This window comes from Mobula birostris, chromosome 29, assembly GCF_030028105.1.
Source record: "Mobula birostris isolate sMobBir1 chromosome 29, sMobBir1.hap1, whole genome shotgun sequence".
NCBI classification, from domain to species: Eukaryota; Metazoa; Chordata; class Chondrichthyes; order Myliobatiformes; family Myliobatidae; genus Mobula; species Mobula birostris.
The window spans coordinates 28,069,261-28,091,045 of NC_092398.1; the positions used below are offsets into that span (position 1 = coordinate 28,069,261).

Here is a 21,785-nt window from a genome sequence, read left to right on the forward strand (position 1 = left end):
CGAGAGGTATTAGACAAGGGTGAGTTTTCTCCCCTGATTTATTTAATGTGTACAATGAAACAATATTACAAAAAATAAGAGACATCTTGGGAATCAAAGTTGGCGGTGAAAACATCAATAATTTCAGATATGCAGATGACACTGTTAATTGCAAGTATGGAGGAAGAACAACAAAACTTAATTGATATAATTGTTGAAGAAAGGGCAAAAATGGATCTATCTATCAATTGCAAAACGACAGAATGTATGGTGATATCCAAAAAGAATAAGAATCCTATCTGCAGGCTGAGAATAAATGGGGAAGACATGAAACAAGTACAGAACTTTTGCTACTTGGGAAGCTGGGTGACATCAGATGACAGGTGCGACTTGGTCAAATGACTTGATGTCAAAAGAATAGGGATGACAAAAGACACCTTTACGAGAATGAAGAGTATACTGACCAATACTAAACTAGGCGTGAGAACCCACCTCAGAGTACTGAAATGTTACTTTTATCCAGTTATGTTATGTGGCTCAGAATGTTGGACAATATTTAGTAACATGAGGAAACAAATTGTAACAGCAGAGATGTGGTTTTAGAGAAGGATGCAAAGAATATCATAGATAAAACGAATATCTAACGAGGATGTCATGAACAGAGCAAACACAAAAAGAGAAATAATGTATGAGATCATGAAAAGGCAATGTAACTTCATTGGACATGTGATTAGGAAAGAGGAGTTAGAATGCACGGTAATTATGGGAAAGGTTGAGGGGAAGAAAGCAAGAGGACGACAAAGACAAGTGGTGATGGAGACAGCAGCCAGAGAACTGGAAATGAATACCAATGAATTGATCCACTTGACCCAAAACAGGAGTGTGTGGGCCACAGCAGTCAAAGTTCAAACTGGGCACGGCATCTGACAATGATGATGATATGAAGGATCAAGCATAAGGCTCTGCCTTCTGTTTGCTTCTCTTTCCCTTCACTTACTCGCCTCTGCTATTGTACTGAGGCCCTCCATTGGTCAGGGTCAACCATGAATGTTGCATACTGGATGCTTACGTGATAAGTGAGCCAGTACAGTACGATCTGCAGAAAAAGCTCTTCCCCATGCAAAAGGCTCCCTTGCTCCCCCCTCTCCAAGCAGCTGAAGAATCCGAAGGAACGGTAGAAAACGATACAGTTTGGCACCAGTGGTGTCGCAGGAACTGCCTTAAAGGTCTCCAGCTTCAGACTCTTCCTTGGGGTTTACTCATAAGACCTTCCCCATGAGTGGGTATAGCTGCAAGGCAGCAGAGGTTTGAAATCAGAGTTTTCCTTCTAGATGAAGGGCCAACAATGGCTGATGAACCCCATCTGCCCCAAAATGACTGGCTTTAAGGTACTTACAGGACTGATTTCTTCAAAGTTTAAAATAAATTTATTATCAAAGTACATCTATGTCACCTTATACAACTAGGCATACTCAATAAATTCAAAATTGAATAATAACTATAACAGTAATCAATGAAAGATCACATCAACTTGAGTGTTCGTGCAGTCTTTAACCGGTTTTGTGCCTGACTTTTGAAAGAACTTTGATTAAGAACATCAGAATTCAACAATGTTGTTTACGTGATGCAACCTGCCTATGATTCTTTCACTGCAGGTGTGCATACAATGATAAGCTCAAATTTGAGGTAGCTTTTAATTTTAAAATTAGTGCATGTCGAATACTGAGTGAGCAGTCCAATCATTTTCCATTTATTGTCATATGCACGGGTACAGTGAGGTCATCATCTTCATGTGCATAGGGACGGAGAAGTCATCGTCATCATGATGTGCTATGTTGTATTACATGGATGATCATGGTCTTTCCATGTCCATGATAGTTGTTGGCAAAATTTTCGACAGAATTGGTTTGCCATTGCTGCCTTCTGGGTAAGATGGGTGGCCCTAGCCATTATCAATACTCTTCAGAGATCGTCTGCCAGGTGTCAGTAATAACCAGGACTTGTGATATGCATCAGCTGCTCATATGACCATCCACCACCTGCTCCCATGGCTTCACGTGACCCTGATCGGGGGCTAAGCAGGTGCTACACCTTGCCCAAGGGTGACCTGCAGGTTAGCAGAGGGAAGGAGCACCTTATAGTCTTTGGTAGAGATGCATCTCCAACCTCCACCTGAGGTGTAGGTGAATACAACGAAAATACGGCAGCTACATCAAAGGTACATACACAAGTGCAGACAACGCATGAAGCATAAATCACACAAGACTTCGAAGAAAGAAGGAACACAAAACACTATTGCAAAACAAAAACCCATAATCTAAAGATGGCGCCGGAGGGTGTTACGAACCCGGGTGACTTCTTCCCGTTTGTCCACAACACAGTTTAATTTCTTCTCTTTTAATGTCTCTTCTTTCCTTTTCAAGGTGGCTGGGGTCCTGTCAAAGTCTGTGATCTACAGCAGCCCAGTGCTTCTGATATCTCAAGGTGCAGCCTGGAAGGTGTGCGCCTTCTGGTGTCTCCGAAGTGTTGCAGGAGATTGAAACATCAGGACAGCAGGCAGGCGGCGTACACTGCTGTCGAGAAAAGGCCCCTGCACTCAAGCGATCTCTCTCTCTCTCTCGATGGTGAATGAGTGTCTCCTAGCCCTCGAGTAAACAATGCTGTAGATTATAACACTAAAACAGCAAACTCCCTCTCCTCTGGAGTGATATCTATTTCGCTCCCTCGCTAGTGGAAGAGAGAGAGAGTGCACCTGTGTTGGGATGGACAGTAGTTTCTAATGGACTCAAAGTCATGGTCTCTCGGGGGCTTTGTTAGTGCTTGCATGGTGGGTGATGGGGGTTCATGCATTGCATGGAGCTGGTGGAGAGAGAGGGTCAGTGCTTTTGCTGCTCCTTACGCATGGGTGGGGAAAGGAAGTGGTTTGAGATTCTGATGTTTTCTGCCACTCACTCTTCGGGGTTTTTCTTCTGTTTCATGGATGTCTGCAAAGAGTAAGGATTTCAGCTTATATACCGAGGACACTCTCTGATATTAAACTGAACCATAATGAGATACAAGTCCATGGTGGTGTGAGAGGAGGTCCACAGTATTCTGTCAAGACAACGGCTCTGTCAATGAGCGCAAGGAACTGCAGAGTGTTGGGGACGTGCTCAGCATATCATGGAAATAAGCCTGCCCTCCATAGACTGTCTACTCTTCTCACTGCCTCAGTAAAGCAGACAGCATATTCAAAGGCCCCACCCACTCCAGACAATCTCTCTTCTCCTTTGTCCCATCGGGCAAAAGATACAAAATCCTGAAAGCATGTTCCACCAAGCTCAAGCCCAGCTTCTGTCCTGCTGTTATCAGAGTCAGACTCTTGACCTCACGATCTACCTCATTATGATCCTGCACTTCATTGTTTACCTGTACCGCACTGTTACACTTTATTCTGCATTGTTATTGCTTTACCTTGTTCTACCCCAATGATCTGATCTGTATGAACAGTGTGCAAGACAAGCTTTTCACTGTATTTTGATGTCTGTCACAATGATAAACTAATTTCAGTTCTATGGCTGAGGTAGAGTTCAGATTGTGCAGGTTGGTTCCAGAACCTGATAGGAAGCATCCTTGAATGTGGTAGTGTGGGACTTCAGACGTCTGTACCCACTGCCCGGTGGACAGAAACACACGGACTATTACGGTGCAAGGTACAGGGGCAGAATTAGGCCACTCGGCCCATCAAGTCTGCTCCCCCATTGCATTATTGCTGATTTATTATCCTGCCTTCTCCCCGCAACTTTTGACAGCCTGACTAATCAAGAATCTATTAAATATACTCACTGACTTAACCTCCACAGGCAAGTGTGGCGATGAATTCCACTGATTCACCACCTTCTAGCTACAGAAATACCTCCTCATCTTTATTCCAAGGCTATGCCCTCCGGTCCTAGATGCCCCCACTATTGGAAATACCTTCTCCCCATCCACTTTCTCAAGACCTGTCGATATTCAATAGATCCTCCCCTTATTCTTCTAAACTCCAGTGAGTACACTGGAGTCCCCAAAGCCATCAAACGCTACTCATACGTTAACCCTTTCATTGCTGGAATCATTCCCCGGAACCTCCTCTGGACTGTGAAGGAAGAAATGACTGGTCATCCTCCATAGCTGAACCACCAACCCTATGATGGTAGTTGGTTCACTGTCCACAAAGCCCCAAACTCAAAAGGGGATTTTAAGCCCCATTTGATATAGATATCTACAGGTACCCTCACTGTTGGGAAGTTGTACTGCATCCACCTACTCCTCACAGACTGGCTCACTTCCCTGTCTAGCCCACAGCAAGGTCCAGCTGCCGATATGCACTGCTTTGGAGGGGGGGGGGGGCACCACTTCCCCACCCCCAGCCAAGGAAGAGATCCTTCCAGCTAACAAAGTAGTTTAAACACAGTTTATTTTAATGATACACATTTATATTTAGAGAAATAGCTCTTAATACACATTTCACTGACAAAAGATTTCTGATTTACAATAGATTTTTAAACTACAAAGGATTTCAAACACAGGTACAATTCTTACAAACTAAAAAGAAACCTCCCGGGAGGGGGGAGAAGATGGCGGCACGACAGCAGTGTGCGCGGCCTCTCCAGTGAATGATATCTGTTATCTGTCAAGTAGGGGACCATGCACAATTCTGATTTGATGGAGACAGACGTGAGAGCACGAAGGAACATCTGGAAAGCTTCTGAAATGCCTGCTTTGCTGCCGCTGCTACTGTGTGATAACCAGAATCTCCGAAGCTGAAGGCCCCAAAATCCTCGGCTTTGCTTGTTTCAGTGGCTGGGGCTAGGTCGAAGGCGTTCAGCAGAGGACGGCGCTCAGGAGGCTGGTCGGAAGCTCGAAGTTTTCGGACGGATGGACTCAATGTCGGCTGTGGTCGACTGCTTCCAAGGTATCGGCAAGTTGACGGTGCCTGGAGGTTATGGCAAGGAGTTTCTCCCTTTTGCCACCCGCTATCAGGGACTCAGGAGTCGAGCAACTTGGGGACTCTTGAGACTTTTTTTACCGTGCCCATGGGCTGTTCTTCATCAAATTACGGTATTGCTTTGCACTGCTGTAACTATATGTTATAATTATGTGGTTCTGTGTTAGTCTTTGGTTTGTCCTGTTTTCTGTGATATCACTCTGGAGAAACATTGTATCATTTGTTAATGCATGTATGCATTTCTAAATGACAATAAAAGAGGACTCAGTGTTCTCATAATCATAATAAAAAACATATCAACAGATTGCAGATGATCGAGTCACCTGTTGCAGACATTGAAGGATCAGGTATGAATTCAGTTCTTCTTCCTGTCATTCCTAACAATCCCCAATGCTTTCTAAGTGTTGGAGTTGTTAAAATACATTAGGACAGATAAGTCCCAGGGGCCCGACAGAATATTCCCCAGGCTGCTCCACGAGGCAAGGGAAGAGGTTGCTGAGCCTCTGGCTAGGATCTATATGTCCTCGTTGTCCACGGGAATGGTACCAGAGGATTGGAGGGAGGCGAATGTTGTCCCCTTGTTCAAAAAAGGTAGTAGGGATAGTCTGGGTAAATTATAGACCAGTGAGTCTTACGTCTGTGGTGGGAAAGCTGTTGGAAAAGATTCTTAGAGATAGGGTCTATTGGGCATTTAGAGAATCATGGTCTGATCAGGGACAGTCAGCATGGCTTTGTGAAGGGCAGATCGTGTCTAACAAGCCTGATAGAGTTCTTTGAGGAGGTGACCAGGCATATAGATGAGGGTAGTGCAGTGGATGTGATCTATATGGATCTTAGTAAGGCATTTGACAAGGTTCCACACGGTAGGCTTATTCAGAAAGTCAGAAGGCATGGAATCCAGGGAAGTTTGGCCAGGTGGATTCAGAACTGGCTTGCCTGCAGAAGGCAGAGGGTCGTGGTGGAGGGACTACATTCAGATTGGAGGATTGTGACTAGTGGTGTCCCACAAGGATCTGTTCTGGGACCTCTACTTTTCATGATTTTTATTAACCACCTGGATGTGAGGGTAGAAGCAAACAACAGGAATTCTGCAGATGCTGGAAATTCAAGCAACACACACAAAAGTTGCTGCTTATTTCTAACCAAGGCTCTCTAGTACAGTAGAATAACCTTTCCAATTGCCCCGAGATACTTGTGATCAAGTTGCACTTCGAACAGCATTCCTGGCTCAGCTTGTCTTCAGTTCTTAATGTAACTTGCAAACAGTAATCAGTCTGAAGTTAGATAGGTGTGTTAGAAGGGTGGGTTGGCAAGTTTGCAGACGACACAAAGGTTAGTGGTGTTGTAGATAGTGTAGAGGATTGTCAAAGATTGCAGAGAGACATTAATAGGATGCAGAAGTGGGCTGAGAAGTGGCAGATGGAGTTCAACCTGGCATGTGAGGTGGTACAGTTTGGAAGGACAAACTCCAAGGCAGAGTACAAAGTAAATGGCAGGATACTTGGTAGTGTGGAGGAGCAGAGGGATCTCGGGGTACATGTCCACAGATCCCTGAAAGTTGCCTCATAGGTGGATAGGGTAGTTAAGAAAGCTTATGGGGTGTTAGCTTTCATACGTCGAGGGATAGAGTTTAAGAGTCGCAAGGTAATGATGCAGCTTTATAAAACTCTGGTTAGGCCACACTTGGAGTACTGTGTCCAGTTCTGGTTGCCTCTCTATAGGAAGGATGTGGAAGCATTGGAAAGGATATAGAGATTTACCAGGATGCTGCCTGGTTTAGAAAGTATGCATTATGATCAGAGATTAAGGGAGCTAGGGCTTTACTCTTTGGAGAGGAGGAGGATGAGAGGAGACATGATAGAGGTGTACAAGATAATAAGAGGAATAGATAGAGTGGATAGCCAGCGCCTCTTCCCCAGGGCACCACTGTTCAATACAAGAGGACATGGCTTTAAGGTAAGGGATGGGAAGTTCAAGGGGGATATTAGAGGAAGGTTTTTTACTCAGAGAGTGGTTGGTGCGTGGAATGCACTGCCTGAGTCAGTGGTGGAGGCAGATACACTAGTGAAGTTTAAGAGACTACTAGACAGGTATATGGAGGAATTTAAGGTGGGGGCTTATATAGGAGGCAGGGTTTGAGGGTCGGCACAACATTGTGGGCTGAAGGGCCTGTACTGTGCTGTATTATTCTATGTTCTTCTAATGTTTACACTGTTTTTACACCAGATGACAATATTTGAAGGTGATGTTTTCCACATACCTTCGCTGGGACAAAGTAATTCACACAGATGGTCTAAAAACTTCTGGAGACGGAGATCCCAGACACTCATATTTAATGCTGTGAGGGCTGACTCTCCAAGTACACAAATATCCCCACTGTAGATAGTTCAACTATTCCTGTGACCACGGTTTATGTGACAAAATCTTCTGCTTAGCTGATGCAGATCAGAACGCCTCACAGTCACTTCACCTTGCAAACCTCCCCGCTATGGGAAAGCAGCCTGCACTCTGCAACACTGCCTGTCTAACTTCAGAGTGATTACTGCTTGCAAGTTACATTAAGAACTGAAGACAAGCTGAGCCAGGAATGCTGTTCGAAGTGCAACTTGATCACAAGTAACTCGGGGCAATTGGAAAGGTTATTCTACTGTACTACAGAGCCTTGGTTAGCAATAAGCCTTTCAGGCTTATTCATCACAACACGAGGAGGCAGACCTGGCCTCATAACTCAAACACCTCTCCATGGGATGCTCACAGAAAACAGCACACTGAGAAGTTTATCCACACCAAATCAGCAGGAGACTTGACACAATCGCAAGAAATTTTATGCTTTTTTTTTAATGGTCCTAGGTAGCAAGGGACTGAACAAAGGGGGACAGATTTTGTCCTGATGAAGGGTTTCATCCCAAAATATCAACTGTTTACTCCCCTCTATAGATGCTGCCTGAGTTCCTCCAGCATCTTGTGTTTGCTGCTCAGGAGATACAAGGTTTAAAAACAGCTGCTTCCCTTCAACCACTCAGTTCTTGAACCAGCCAGCAAAACACAACTGGTTACTTCATTATAGCAACCTGGTATGGTCGCAGCAGATGTTGAGGCTCCAATGCACTGGACTGGAAGAGGTCACAGTGGGTTTTAGACAGCTCCATCAAGGGCACAAACCTCCCCACCATCGATGACATCTTCAAGATGTCATGCCTGAAGAAGGTGAAGGACCTTCAGCATCCAGAACATGCCCCTTCTCATTACTACCTTCAGGGCGAAGATGCACATTCAGTGTTTTATGATCAGCCTCATCCACACCACCTTCAGATTTCTCAACAGTCCATGAGCCTACACCACCTCACTAATCCTCTTTGCACTTTGCATTTCTCATTGTAATGTAGTCATTCTTTAAATGAAGGGTCCTGACTTTTTAAATGAATTTTCATGGAGGCCCTGATGAGCAGTCTCGGCCTGAAATGCTGACTTTATTCCTCTCCGTGGATTCTGCCCGACCTGCCGAGCTCCCCCCCAGCATTTTGTGGGCAACGCTTGGAGATTTCCGCACCTCTTGCGGAAACTCTCGTATTAGTAACTTCTGGCAACACACCCAAGATGCAGCACTGATGGAAATGAATAAACAGTGGATGTTTTGGGCCGAGACCCTTCTACAGGACAAATCTTATACATTTTATGTCGAGTAATCTTTTATGTATTGCACTGTACTGCAGCCCCAAAATAACTTTAATGACATACATCAGTGATGATAAATCTATAATCACTTTGCACTACCATGATGGACTTTATTGCTCACGTTGTGTTCTTTCTTGTAACATTTGTGCGTTAGTTATGTTTCTGTATGTGGAAGATGTTAAGTGCCTGGGATGCTGCTGAAAGCAAGGTTTACATTGCACCTGTCTATATACAGTAGCCACTTTATTATACACCCCCTGTACCTAATAAAGTGGCCACTGAGTGCATAAAGTGGTTACGGTCTCCCGCCGCTGTAGCCTCTCCACTTCAAAGTTCGACATATTGTACGTTCAGAGATGCTCTTCTGCACACCACTGAGGTAACGTGTGGTTATTTGAGTTACTGTCATCTTTCCATCTGCTTGATCCAGTCTGGCCATTCTCCTCTGACCTCTCTCATTAACGAGGCGTTCTCACCCTCAGAACTGCAGCTCGCTGGGTGCGTGCGGTATGGTGTGCACATGTGTCTCTATATACTACAACTCACAGATTTCATTATGTATTGCAATGTATGCCAGTGATATTAAACCCGACTCTGAATTTTTCTATTGTTTTCTGCGCCATTCTCTGCAAATTCTAGAGACTGTTGTGCATGAAAATCCCAAGAGATCAAAACACCCCGTCTGGCACCAACAATTACTGGACAGTAGAGTAGCGGCTAGCACAACGAACATTTTATCGTACCAGCGACCCGGGTTCACTTCCTGCCGCAGCCTCCAAGGAGTTTGTACGTTCTCCTCGTGACCGCGCGGGTTTCCTCCGGGTGCTCTGGTTTCCTCCCACAGTCCAAAGGCGTACCCATTTGTAGGTTAATTGCAAATTGTCCCACGATCAGGTTTGGATTGAATTGGGGGTTGCTGGGCAATGTGGCTCGAAAGGCCAGAAGGAACTATTCCACACTGTATCTCAGTAATACACTGCGATCACACTTCTTCCCCATCCTGACATTTGGTCTGAACAACAACTGTACGCTTTTATGCACTGAGTTGCTTCCCTATGATTGACTGATTAGATACTTGCATTAACGAGCAGGTATGCCTAATAAAGTGGACAGTCAGCGTGTCGTGAAACTGTTTTGTGGCAGCAGTACGTAGTAATACATTTAAAAAAATGTGATAATTTACAATCAGAAAAATAAACAAGTAGTGCAAAATAAGAACAAATTAGTAAGGTGGCGGTCATGGGTTCGTGAACCATTGAGAAATCTGAAGGCGTAGGGCAAGTGTACGTAATAAAGTGGCCACTGAGTGCATAATCGATAAACTTCAACATGACATATGACCAGCTGACAGACACGGGATGTGGACCATGTTACAGATGTCTGCCCTCCCCCTGCACCCGTGGAGATGGAGAGCCTCTTACCTTGGGAAGGTCCTGCTGCGGAGCTCCTGGATGAAGGTCTGACTGCCGGTTTGCACTGGGTGGCTTTTGTCCATGCTGCCAAAGCTCTCCTGCTTTGCAATACATTTTCTCCGTTTCACTTGGAGGAGAGAGGGTGTGGGGGGAAAAAAAAACACAAAGTTATTACATTGCAGCTAGTTTTGGGTCACTGTCAGGATTCGCACAGCACCCCAGAATCAGAATCGGGTTTAATATCTTTGGCATATGTTGGGAAATTTGTCACTATGCAGCAGCAGTACAATGGAATTCATAATAATTATGAATTACAGCAAGGATATATATTTAAAAAGTTAATTAAGTCAGTAGTGCAAAAAGAGAAAAATTAAGTATGAGGTAGTGTTCATGGGTTCAATGTCCATTCAGATATTTGATGGCAGAGGGAAAGAAGCTGTTTTTGGATTGTTGAGTGTGTGCCTTCAGGCCACACTGCTCACGATACTCCTGGTGAGGTCTGACCGATGACTTACAAAGCTTTTATATTCTACTTATTAATAATACAATATTGTAATGATAGGAAAGACTGGAAGATTTAAAGAGGGTGGAGAGGCTGTCTGGGTTAAAGAGCATGTCTCATGAGACAGATGAGCAAGCTAGGGTTTTTCTCTTTGGAGTGAAGGAGGATGAGAAGTGACTTAATAGAGGTGTACAATATTGTAAGAGGCACTGATATGGACAGCCAGAGACTTTTCCCCAGGGTGGAAATTGCTAATACGAGGGAACATAATTTTAAAGTGATTGGAGGAAAGTATAGGGGAGATGTCAGAGGTACGATTTTTTTTTTCCAGACAAAGAATAGGAGTGTGTTGAACGCACTGCCAAGGGGAGTGGAGAAGGAAGCTTCTGACTGACCTCAGAGTGGGTTAAAAAGTCAGCACAGCATTTTGGGTGAAGGATCTGTACTGTGTGTGTATTTTATGTTCTAGAGTATTCTTTTATGTCTTGCACTTACTGCTGCTGCAAAACAAATTTCCTGTCTATATAAAATATATATCCTATTTCCCGTCAGTCACCTTATGTATAGCCTAGCATCACTTTATGCACATACAGTCAATGTATATCAGCTATCTTATGCATCTGTATTTCAAAGTTCAAAGTAAATTTATTATCAAAGTACATACATGTCACCATATACGACCCAGAGGTTCATTTCCTTGTGGCCGTACTCAATAACCTTCACGACCACCACAACCCTCTCATGAGGTTTAGAGGGCTGCTTGCCTCAATGACCTGGAGAGCTATGTTGACTGAAGTCAGGGCCTCGTGCTTTGACTCTTGGTAGGGTCACCCATACTAAACAGGTCAAAGGGTAAAGGACAGACCGCCAGTCCTCCAGGTTCGGGGGTTCAGCTTCGGGCTAACAACCCTGACTGCTAAAACTAAACTGTCATGAAAACAGCAATGAAGAATCCTTCTGTACAGAGATGGAGGACCTTCACTGCTGCTCGACACACCCAGCCTGGACATTCAACTAGAGTGCAGAAAACAACAAACTGTTACAGGTAAAAAAAAAAAAATAATAATAATAAATAATACTGAGAACATGAGATGAAGAGCCTTTGAAAGTGAGTCCACAAGTTGTGGGGACATTTCAATGGAGTTGAGTGAAGTTATCTGCTTTGGTTGAGGGGTAATAACCATTCCTGAACCCGGTGGTGTGAATCCTGCGGCACCTGTACCTCCTTCCTGATGGAAGTACTGAAAAGAGAGCATGTCCTGGGTGGTGGGGTTGATGATGGTGGATGCTGCTTTCCTGTGACACTGTTTTATGCAGATCTGCTCAACGGTGGAGAGGGCTTTACACGTGATGAACCGGGCCCACACGGGTAAAGCCCTTTCTTTAGTATCATAAGTGCATTCTTTATCTTATGTGTTTTTTGTGCTGCATCAGATCTGGAATAACAATTATTTCATTCTCCTTTACACTAACTGACTGCATTGCCATCTGGTATGGGGGGTTTGGGGGAACAGCACAGGATTGAAATAAGCTGCAGAAAGTTGTAAACTCAGTCAGCTCCATCTTGGGCACTAACCTTCCCACCATCCAGGACATCTCCAAGGGGCGATGTCTCAAAAAGGTGGCATCCATCATTAAGGACCCCCATCACCCAGGACCCTCTTCTCATTGCCACCATCAGGAAGAAGGTACAGGAGTCTGAAGGCACACACTCAGTGATTCAGGAACAGCTTCTTCCCCTCTGCCATCAGATTTCTGAATGGACCTTGAACCCATGAGCACTACCTCACTGCTTTTTTTAAAATTTCTATTCTTGCTACTTACTTAACTATTTTACACACACACACAGTAATTCACAGTTTTTTCTCTATTATTATCTATTGCATTGTACAGCTGCTGCAAAGTCAACAAATTTCACAACATACGCTGGTTATATTAAAGCTGATTCTGATTTGCAAACAGGAAATGACATTAATGAATCTCGAATATTAAGCTGGAGGATCCTCCAGCATTTTGTGTGTGTTGTTTTGGATTTCCAGCATCTTAAGACTTTATCGTGTTTATAATATTGACTGCTATGAACACTGTACACTAAAAAGGACATTTTTGTTGTTCTTTCGAGTAAAAATTGCGCACAATTTTGTTGTTTGACTGCGAATGCCGCTTATATAATGCCAAGTGCCTGTGATTCTGCGTTTGTTAAGCTTTTCACTGCATCTGTGCACACGCGTACTTGTGCACGACAATAAACTTGACTTGGAACAAAAGTTCTGCTCTGTATCTCAGTACACGTGAACTAGTTACCAACGACCCCAGTCACAGGGAGTTCATCCGTGTCGTATGTCGTGGGTGATCATGATTGTTCTACAGAAGTGGTTTGCCATTGCCGCCTTCTGGGCAGTGTCTTTACAAGACGGGTCACCCCAGCCATTATCAATACTCTTCAGAGATTGCCTGCCTGGCGTCAGTGGTCGCATAAGCAGGACCTGTGATATGCACCGGCTGCTCATACGACCATCCACCTCGTGCTCCCAATAACTTCACGCGACCCTGATCGGGGGCTAAGCCGGTGCCACACTTTGCCCAAGGGTGACCTGCAGTCTAGCTGAGGGAAGGAGACGCATCCCCACCCTGCCAGCCACAGGGAATTATGGAACGGAAACAGGCCCTTTGGCCCACCAAAACAGTGCCGACCATCAACACCAATCCCATATTAATATGCAGGATCTCTCCAGCTTCTGCACCTTCCTCTCCAGTCCTGTTGAAGGGTTTCAGCCCAAAACGTCGACTTTTTATTCCCCTCCACAGATGCTGCCTGACCTGCTGTGTTCCTCCAACACTGGACCTGAACTAACAATTATCCTGCTTACACTTGTGTACTGGAAATGACGTGAAAGCACCTTGACTACACAGCAAGCCGAGAGGCAACCCTGAGTAGGCAGGCTACCCTCCATACTGTAGGCGGAAGGTACTTACTAACAGAGGGCCCGTGCAACTTCTCACAGTCTGGGCAGTGGTACTGGTCAATCTCCGTTGCCTTGTCCTCCTCCACTCCAACGCAGCTGGGAAAAACAAAGGGGAGGTTACAGACACGGTCACAGACCCATGCCCCACCCACCCTCCCTTACAGTACCCACAGGTTAAAGAAATTTGGCACGTCCTCAGCGACCCTCTGTCCTGTGGGGGCATGCCTTATCTTGATTGGCAAAGTCGCTTCCATTGTAATTGGTTAGTTCAGAAGCTGCAGCTGCTTTTCCCATTGGATAACTGCCTGCTGTCCAGTTTCAAATATCCTGGGTATATAAAATAGCACGTAGAAGGGGCTTGCTCTCGTCTTCCCACAGGTGGATACCTTATTGATCCCAAGAGAAATTACACTGTCACACAGTAGCCTTACAAGTGCACAGACATAAAAATATTAGAGAAGTTGGACAGAATAAAAAATAAGTTACTTCAAACAGACTAACAGGAGGGGTCATCACGTCCTCGGCTGTAGGTTGACTGATTATAGAGCGCAATGGCCGAGGGTAAGGATGATCCCATACAGTGCTCTTTGCAGCAGCACAGTTCTCTTAGTCTATTACTGAAAGTGCTCCTCTGTCCAGCCAAGGTAGCATGAAGAACATGTGAAACCTTGTCTAGAATTGCCAGAGTTTTCCTTAGGGTTCTTTGTTCTATCACAACCTCCAGTGTGTGCAGTTTGACTCCTATAACAGAGCCAACCTTTCTAATCGGTTTATTGAGCCTGTTGATATCACCTGTGTTGATGCCATTGCTCCAGCACACCATGTATAGAAGATTGTACTGGCAACATGTGAAGGAGAGGCCTGCATACTCCAAAGGACCTCAGTCTCCTCAGGAAGCAGGGGCGATTCCAGCCCCTCTTGTACACAGCCTCTGTGTTGGTGCTCCACTCAAGTCTGTCATCAAGGTGCACCCCCAGGTACCTGTAGGTCCTCAACATCAATAACAACAGGGAGAAGTACAGACTTAGATGGTCCATCACCATTTCCTTTGTCTTCCTGATGTTGAGCTTCAGATAATTCAGTTTACACCATTTGACAAAGTCCTCCACCAGGGCCTTGTACTCGCTCTCCTGTCCTCCCTTTATACACCCAGCTACTGCAGGGTCATCAGAGAATTTCTGCAGATGACATGACTCAGTGTTCAACAATAGAGAACAGGTGCAGGAGTAGGCCGTTCGGCCCTTCGAGCCAACACCGCCATTCACTGTGATCATGGCCGATCATCCACAATCAGTACCCCGTTCCTGCCTATCTAAAGTCTGAGGTATACAGGAAGGGAGCCAATACATTCCCCTGTGGGGCCCCAATGCTGCTTACAGCCACATCTCACACACAGGTCTAAAACCACACAGACCGTGCTCTGCCAGTCAGGTAGTCCATTATCCAGGATACAATGGAGGTGCCAGTCTGCATTGAATGGAGCGTTCCCCCAGCAATGAGGGCTGTATGGTATTAAAGACATTTGAGAAATCAAAAAATGTGATCCTCACAGTGCTGCCTTGCTCGTGCAAATGGCAGCAGGCTCTGTTCAGCAGGTAGATGACAGCATCGTCAACTCCAGTGTGCTCCTGGTAGGTAAACCGCAGGGGCTCCAGGGCTGATCTGACCGGGGTCAGCCTCTCTCGGGTCTTCATGATGTGTGAGGTCAGGGCCACTGGACTGTAGTCATTCAAGACTTTCAGTTGGCCCTTCTTGGGTACTGGGATCACACATGATGCCTTCCACACAGTCGGGAGTCTCTGAGGCCGAGACTCAGATTGAAAATGTGCTGGAGAACTCCACACAGCTGCTCAGCACACTCCCTCAGGACCTTGGGGTTCACACCAACCAGTCCCAATGCTGTGCTGTGTCCGAGTTCCTTAGAGCCCTTCTTCCTTTGCCTAAGGCAAGACGACCGGGAAGGAATTCCCTGCTAGGTCTGATCGTTGAATGCACACGTTCGTTGAGTATTCAGCTTTGTAGTGTCTGTAACTTTGGGAACATGAATTTTTACTGTTTGTAATTAATATACCTATTGGAAGTCAGGGTATTTCCTGTCTCACTTGCCAGACCTGCAAACCTGATTCCATATCACACCCTTTATCGATGCATCCTATCCGGATGCCCTGCGGCTGGGTACGGCATCTGCTCTGCCCGAGACCGCAGGAAACCGCTGAGAGCTGTGGACACTGCTCAGCACATCACAGAAACCAGCCCACCCGTCCGTGAATTCTGTCTGCACTTCTGTCTCAATAAGGCAACCTACAGAATCAAAGAACCACCTCCACCCCCTGGACAAACTCTCTTCTCCCCCTCCCATTGGGCAAAAGATACAAAAACTGAAAGAACGCACCACCAGGCTCAAGGTTTCTACCCCCAGTGTTACTAGACTCCTGAACGGACCTTCTGTGCAGTAAGTCGGACTCTTCACCTCGCAATCTACCTTGTCCTGACCTTGCACTTTATCATTTAACTTCACTGCACTTTCTCTGGAGCTGTTACACTCGATTCTGCATTTGATATTGTTTTACCTTGTTCTGCCTCAAACAAGATTATCACAGCATCTCGGTACACGTGACAATAATAACTTATCTCCAATCACCCACCGGTTAAGGTTGATGTGCACCTATCACAATGGGATAATGGTGCCCCAGCTATGGACCTGGACACCAGCATCTCCCTGTACAGCAATGCTGCGGAGGCCAAGACCAGAAGACCAGCAACCTGGGTTCAATTCCTGCTGTCTGTGAGGAGTTTTACTGCACTCTCTCGCTGTGACCATGTGAGTCGAGTCTGCTTTCCTCCTATATTCCAAAGCGGTATGGGCCAGAACCACAAGACACAGAATTCGTCTATTTGTCCCATTAAGTCCGCTCCGCCGTTCCATCGTGGCCGATTTATTATTCCTCTCAACCCCATTCTCCTGTCTTCTCCCCGTAACCTTTGGCATCCTTACTGATCAAGAGACTATCAGCCTCCACGTTAAACGCACACAGTTGGTTCAGATCGGTCACAACATCTTCTCCACAAGATCCATCGGCACGAGGATTTACACTTCCGACTGTGAGGCCTCGCACAGCTCCAACGCCATATTCAAGTTTGCCGATGACACCACTGTCATAGGCTGAACCAGCAGATAGGAGGGAGATTGAAAATCTGGCTGAGAGCTGCCACAACAACCACCTCTGACCCAATGTTAACAAGACTAAGGAGCTGATTATTGACTTCAGGAGAAAGATCCTTGGAGGATCGGAGGTGGAAAAGGTTAGAAACTTTAAACTTCTCAGCGTTATTACTTCGAAGGATCTGTCCTGGGCCCAGTGCATTTATGAAGAAAGCATGGCAGCACCACTGCTTCCTTAAGAGTTTGCAAAGATTTGCAATGACATCTACCACTCTGACAAACTTCTACAGATGTACACTGACGGGCTGCATCACAGCCTGGTATGCAAACACCAATGCCCAGGAAGTGAAAATCCTACAGGAAGTCGTGGATACAGCCCAGCCCATCACAGACAAATCCCTCCCCACCACTGAGCACATCTACATGAAGCACTGCCACAGGAAAGCTGCATCCGTCATCAGGGACCCCCATCACCCAGACCATGCTCTCTTCTCACTGCTGCCATCAGGAAGGAGGTACAGGAGCCTCTGGTCCCACACCACCAGGTTCAGGAACAGTTATTATCCCTCAACCATCAGGCTCCTGAACCAAAGCAGAAAACTTCATTTAACTTCACTTTCCCCATCGCTGAAATGTCCCCACAACTTGTGGACTCACTGTCAAGGACTCTTCATCTCATGTTCTTGATGTTTATTACTTATTTATTAATTACTATTATTTCTCTCTTTTCGTGTCTGCTCAGTGGTTGAACGCCCAAGGCGGTGTAGTGTTCCATCAATACCGTTATGGTTATTATTCTATAGATTTATTGAGTATGCCTGCAAGAAAATGAATCTCAAGGTTGTACATAGTAACATATATGTACTTAATTAATAAATTTACTTTGAACTTTGGAAAAATGACTTGGACTCCACTGTCAATTGCACAGATTCACCACCCTCTGGCTCAAGAAATTCCTCCTCATCTCTGTTCTAAAGGGACGTCCCTCTATTCTCAGGCTGTACCTACTGGTTCTAGACTCCCCCACAATAGAAAACATCCTCTCCACGTCCACTCTATTAAAGCTTTTCAATATTTGATATGTTTCAATGAAATGCTCCCCATTCTCCTAAACTCTGGTGAGTACAGGCCCAGGGCCTTCAAGTGCTCCTCATGTGTTATCCCTTTCATTCACAGGAACCTCCTCTCGGCCATCTCCATTGTCAGCACGCCCTTCTCAGATAATGGGCCCAAAACGGCTCTACCAGTGCCTTAACAAACTCGGCATCACATCCTTGCAGTCCCCCCGAAATGAATGCTAACATTGCATTTGCCTTCCTCACCACCGACTCAACCTGTAAGTTAGCCTTTAACAATAAGGCACTTCAAGCTGAGCGTTAATGCCGTGAGGAACGTTTGATGGCTCTGGACCTGCACTTGCTGGACTTTAGAAGAATGAAGAGGGACCTCACTGAAACCTCAGAATAGAGGGATGTCCATTTAGAACAGAGATGAGCCAGAGGGCACTGAATCTGTGGAATTCTTTGCCAAGATGGCTGTGGATGCCAAATCATTGGGGACATTCAATGTGGAGGTTGATAGGTTCTTGATGAATGGGAAGGGTGTGAAAGGTTATGGGGACAAGGCAGGAGAATGGGGATGAGAGGGATAATAAACCAGCCATTATGGAATGGCGGAGCAGACTCGATGCGTGGAATGGCCTGCTCCTTTGTCTTATGCCTGGAGAGAGCAGTTGGGTCATAGGGCGTAGTTGGCCGTGTGGAAGAGCAGATCGAAGTGGGGGGGGGCGGGCGGTTCTGGAGGTGACAGCCCCCCTGGCAATGCTGAGAAGGGAAGTGAAGGAGTGATAGTGATGGAAAGTCACTGTAGCCGGTGGAAGTCGCCAACGATGACCTATTCAACATGTGAGGGTTTCAGGTAGCTGGTGAATGACACCAACACTGACCCTGAACAGCTCAACACAGAGGCCCACCAACCCCAACGACAGCTCAAAATTAGAACAGTACAGTCCCTTCGGCCCACAATTGCGCCAACCTTCTAACCAACTCTAAGATCAATCCAACCCTTCCCTCCCACACAGCCCTCCATTTTTCTGTCATTCAGGTGCCTAACAGTCTCCTAAATGTCTGTGTCTCTACCGCCCCCCGGCAGGGTGTTCTACACACCCGCCACGCTCTGTGTAAAAAAATAAAAACTCTCCCACCACACTATACTTTTCTTCGAACATTAAAGTTACGGTCTCTTATATTAGCGATTTCCCTAGGAAAAAGTCTCTCACACTTTGCTTCGAGAAGCTTTAATTATCTGCCTCTAGCATCACCACTGGCAATGCATTCCCCATCTCTCTCTGTGTAAAAAAAACTACCTCTGACATCCCCCTACACTTTCCTCCAATCACCTTAAAGTTTTGCCCCCTCGTATTAACCATTCCCACCCTGGGGAAGAAGCCTCCAGCTGTCCACTTGATCTCTGCCCCTTACCTTGTACATCTGTGGCAAGTCACTTCTCGTCCACCTCCGCTCCAAAGAGAAAAGGCCCAGCTCGCTCAGCTTGTCCCCATAAGTCATGCTCTCCAATCCAGGCAGCATCTGATAAATCTCCTCTGCACCCTCTCCAGAACTTCCTATACTGAGGCGACCACAGCTGAACACAATGCTTGAAGTGTGGTCTAACCAGGGTTTTATATATTATGTGTTATACAAGGGTGTCAGAGGGGACACACAACACAAACTTGCGGAAACATCACGTAAACACTAAGTGTTCCTGTTGACCCAATGCAGACAGTGCTGGCCTTTGCAAACTCCTGAGCAAGAGCACACAAATTGGGGGTGTAGGGTGGGGCAAACTGAGCAGGTTAGACAGCATCCACAGAGAGGAATCAACAGATCCATTCTGAACTGAAACATCTCATCAGAACTCTGTCTATAAATGACTGTGTTCTTTCCTCTGCACAGATGCTGCCTGACCTGCTGAGTTCTTTCTGTTACTCAAGATTTCCAGCACCTGCAGAATCCCCTGTGGGAAATTCTGGTCCCAGCAAATGGAGGGTAACTCGTTCTCTCTCTTCCCCAAAACTGTCATTGCCCTGCTGGACCACCTTGGCACTCCTTCACAGACCCTCCATCACTTCTTCTCCAGACCTCCTGCTTCCCCCTCTCCTTACTGAGACACTCTATCCCTCTCCATGAAACCAAATTTTGTTCTCCTCTCTCCCACAGGCTGCGGTCCCACTTTATCATCTTCCTCCCCTCACCTACATCTCCCTTGTCTCCCTTTTCTCAACGGCCCGCACCTCGCCTTCCAATCCCCTCTACACCTCACCTTTCCCCTTCCTTCTCCAGGGGACGCGCTCTGTCCCACTTCACAGATCCAAATTCCCACACCTTCCTCCCCGCTCCCATGAGCTGCACCCTCACCACCACCACTGCTGCTCTTGTCACTCCTTTGCTCGCAGGGACTCAGCAGCGCGATACAGCGCCTGGTTGAGCGGTGTTGCAGTTAGTAACCTTGCATTCAACGTCAGTAAGAGCAAAGTGTTAATTGTTAATTAAAGGGGAAGTCAAGGGAACACACACCAGTCCTCATCGAGGGATCGGAAGTGGAAAGAGTGAGCAATTTCTAATTCCAGGGTGTCAAAATCTCTGAGGACCTATCCTGTACCCAACACACCAATGCAGTTGCAAGGGAGGCATGACAGCAGCTATATTTCAAGTTTGAAAGAGTTCGAAGTTTGAGGAGATTTGGTTTGTCACCAAAGACACTTGCAAATCTCTACAAATGTACCGTGGAGAGCATTCAAACTGGCTGCATCGCAGTTTGGTACGGAGGAGCCACTGCACAAGATCGGAAAGAGCTGCAGAAAGTTGTAAACTCAGCCAGCTCCATCACGGGCACCTGCCTCCCCAGCGTCCAGGGCATCTTCTCAAAAGGCAGTGCCTCAAAAAGGTAGCATCCTTCATTAAGGACTCCCATCACCCTTTTCTCACTGTTACCACAGGGAGGAGGTACAGGAGCCTGAAGACACACACTCAGTGATTCAGGAACAGCTTCTGCCCCTCTACCATCAGATTTCTGAATAGACAGTGAACCCATGAACACTACCTCAGCATTTTCCTCTCTCTTTTTGCATTACTTATTTAACGTTTACATATACTTATTGCAATTTATAACATTACTAGACATTGCATTATACTGGTACCACAAAAACAACAAATTTCACGATATGTTAACCCTGATTCTGACCAGACATTCTCCTACCTCGGCAAACATCGTCCCCAACTCCCCTCGCTCGGGGCTGCTAGACCCCTCTTGCCGTGACTGTCGGCCCCTTCACCCCGGTCCTGCCAGGCTCCCTCCCCACCGACATCTCCCTTCCTCGTCGGTCCGTCCGGCCCGCTTCTCACCCCTCCCCGGGACTCCCGGTCCTCTCTCCGCAGGACTATCCGCCCCTTCGCCCCGCCGCCGGGCTCCCTTCTTTCTCCTCGGGTCTCCCGGGCCCCGGGGAGCAGCCGGGACGGCGCCGAGGCTTCGGGCAGCGGCCTAGTCTCGATGTCCCCCGTCGCCGACCCTCCCGTCCCGGCCCGAAGCACTCACCTGCCATGAAACCAGTCCTGACACACGTCGCACTCGATCATGAAGCGGGTCACGTCGTACGGGAGGCGGCACAGGCAGTAAACCGGCACCGACGCCATCGCCGCGGGGCCGCTGACAGCGCCGAGCGCCGCCTCCCCCCGCTGCTGCTCCTCCTTCCCCGGGACCGCACTTTCCACACACAGCCACCGCTCCTCTCACCCCTCAACCAACATCAACATCTCGTCCCTCCGCACTCAGAAAACATCGAAACTAATATTAAACTCGACAACTTTTAAATATTCCCCATCGAATTATAAATTGTTTTATTCCCGTCCGCACATTCGTCAAGGTGCGGCTGTCACTCCTCTTCTGGCCGTACTTTCCATACACAACCTCCGCCCCCTTGCGCCTCTTGTTTACAAGAGCAGCTCAGTCCTCTACACTCAGAATAACTTATTACTAATATCAAAGCCAAAATCTGTTAAATATTCACGCAAGAAACTAAAAATCATTTTATTCCTATCTGCACATTCGTCACTGTGCAGCT

The 21,785-nt window shown here is 46.5% G+C and overlaps 1 protein-coding gene across 2 annotated transcripts in view; it reads right to left on the bottom strand.

The window, feature by feature from the left end:
• phf8 (PHD finger protein 8) overlaps positions 1 to 21,428 on the bottom strand; it is a 78,190-nt gene extending 56,762 nt beyond the window's left edge. Inside the window, exons 1-3 of one of the 2 annotated variants that reach the window (XM_072246210.1) lie at positions 21,260 to 21,428; positions 13,514 to 13,599; positions 10,045 to 10,162 (exon numbers count right to left, since the gene is read on the bottom strand). In XM_072246210.1, the coding sequence (XP_072102311.1) occupies positions 10,045 to 10,162; positions 13,514 to 13,599; positions 21,260 to 21,357 (302 nt within the window). In that variant the 5' untranslated portion in view covers positions 21,358 to 21,428. The remainder of the gene's footprint in view (positions 1 to 10,044; positions 10,163 to 13,513; positions 13,600 to 21,259) is intronic. The other variant, XM_072246211.1, reaches the window with a different exon arrangement.
• Between the last annotated feature and the right edge of the window lie 357 nt (positions 21,429 to 21,785).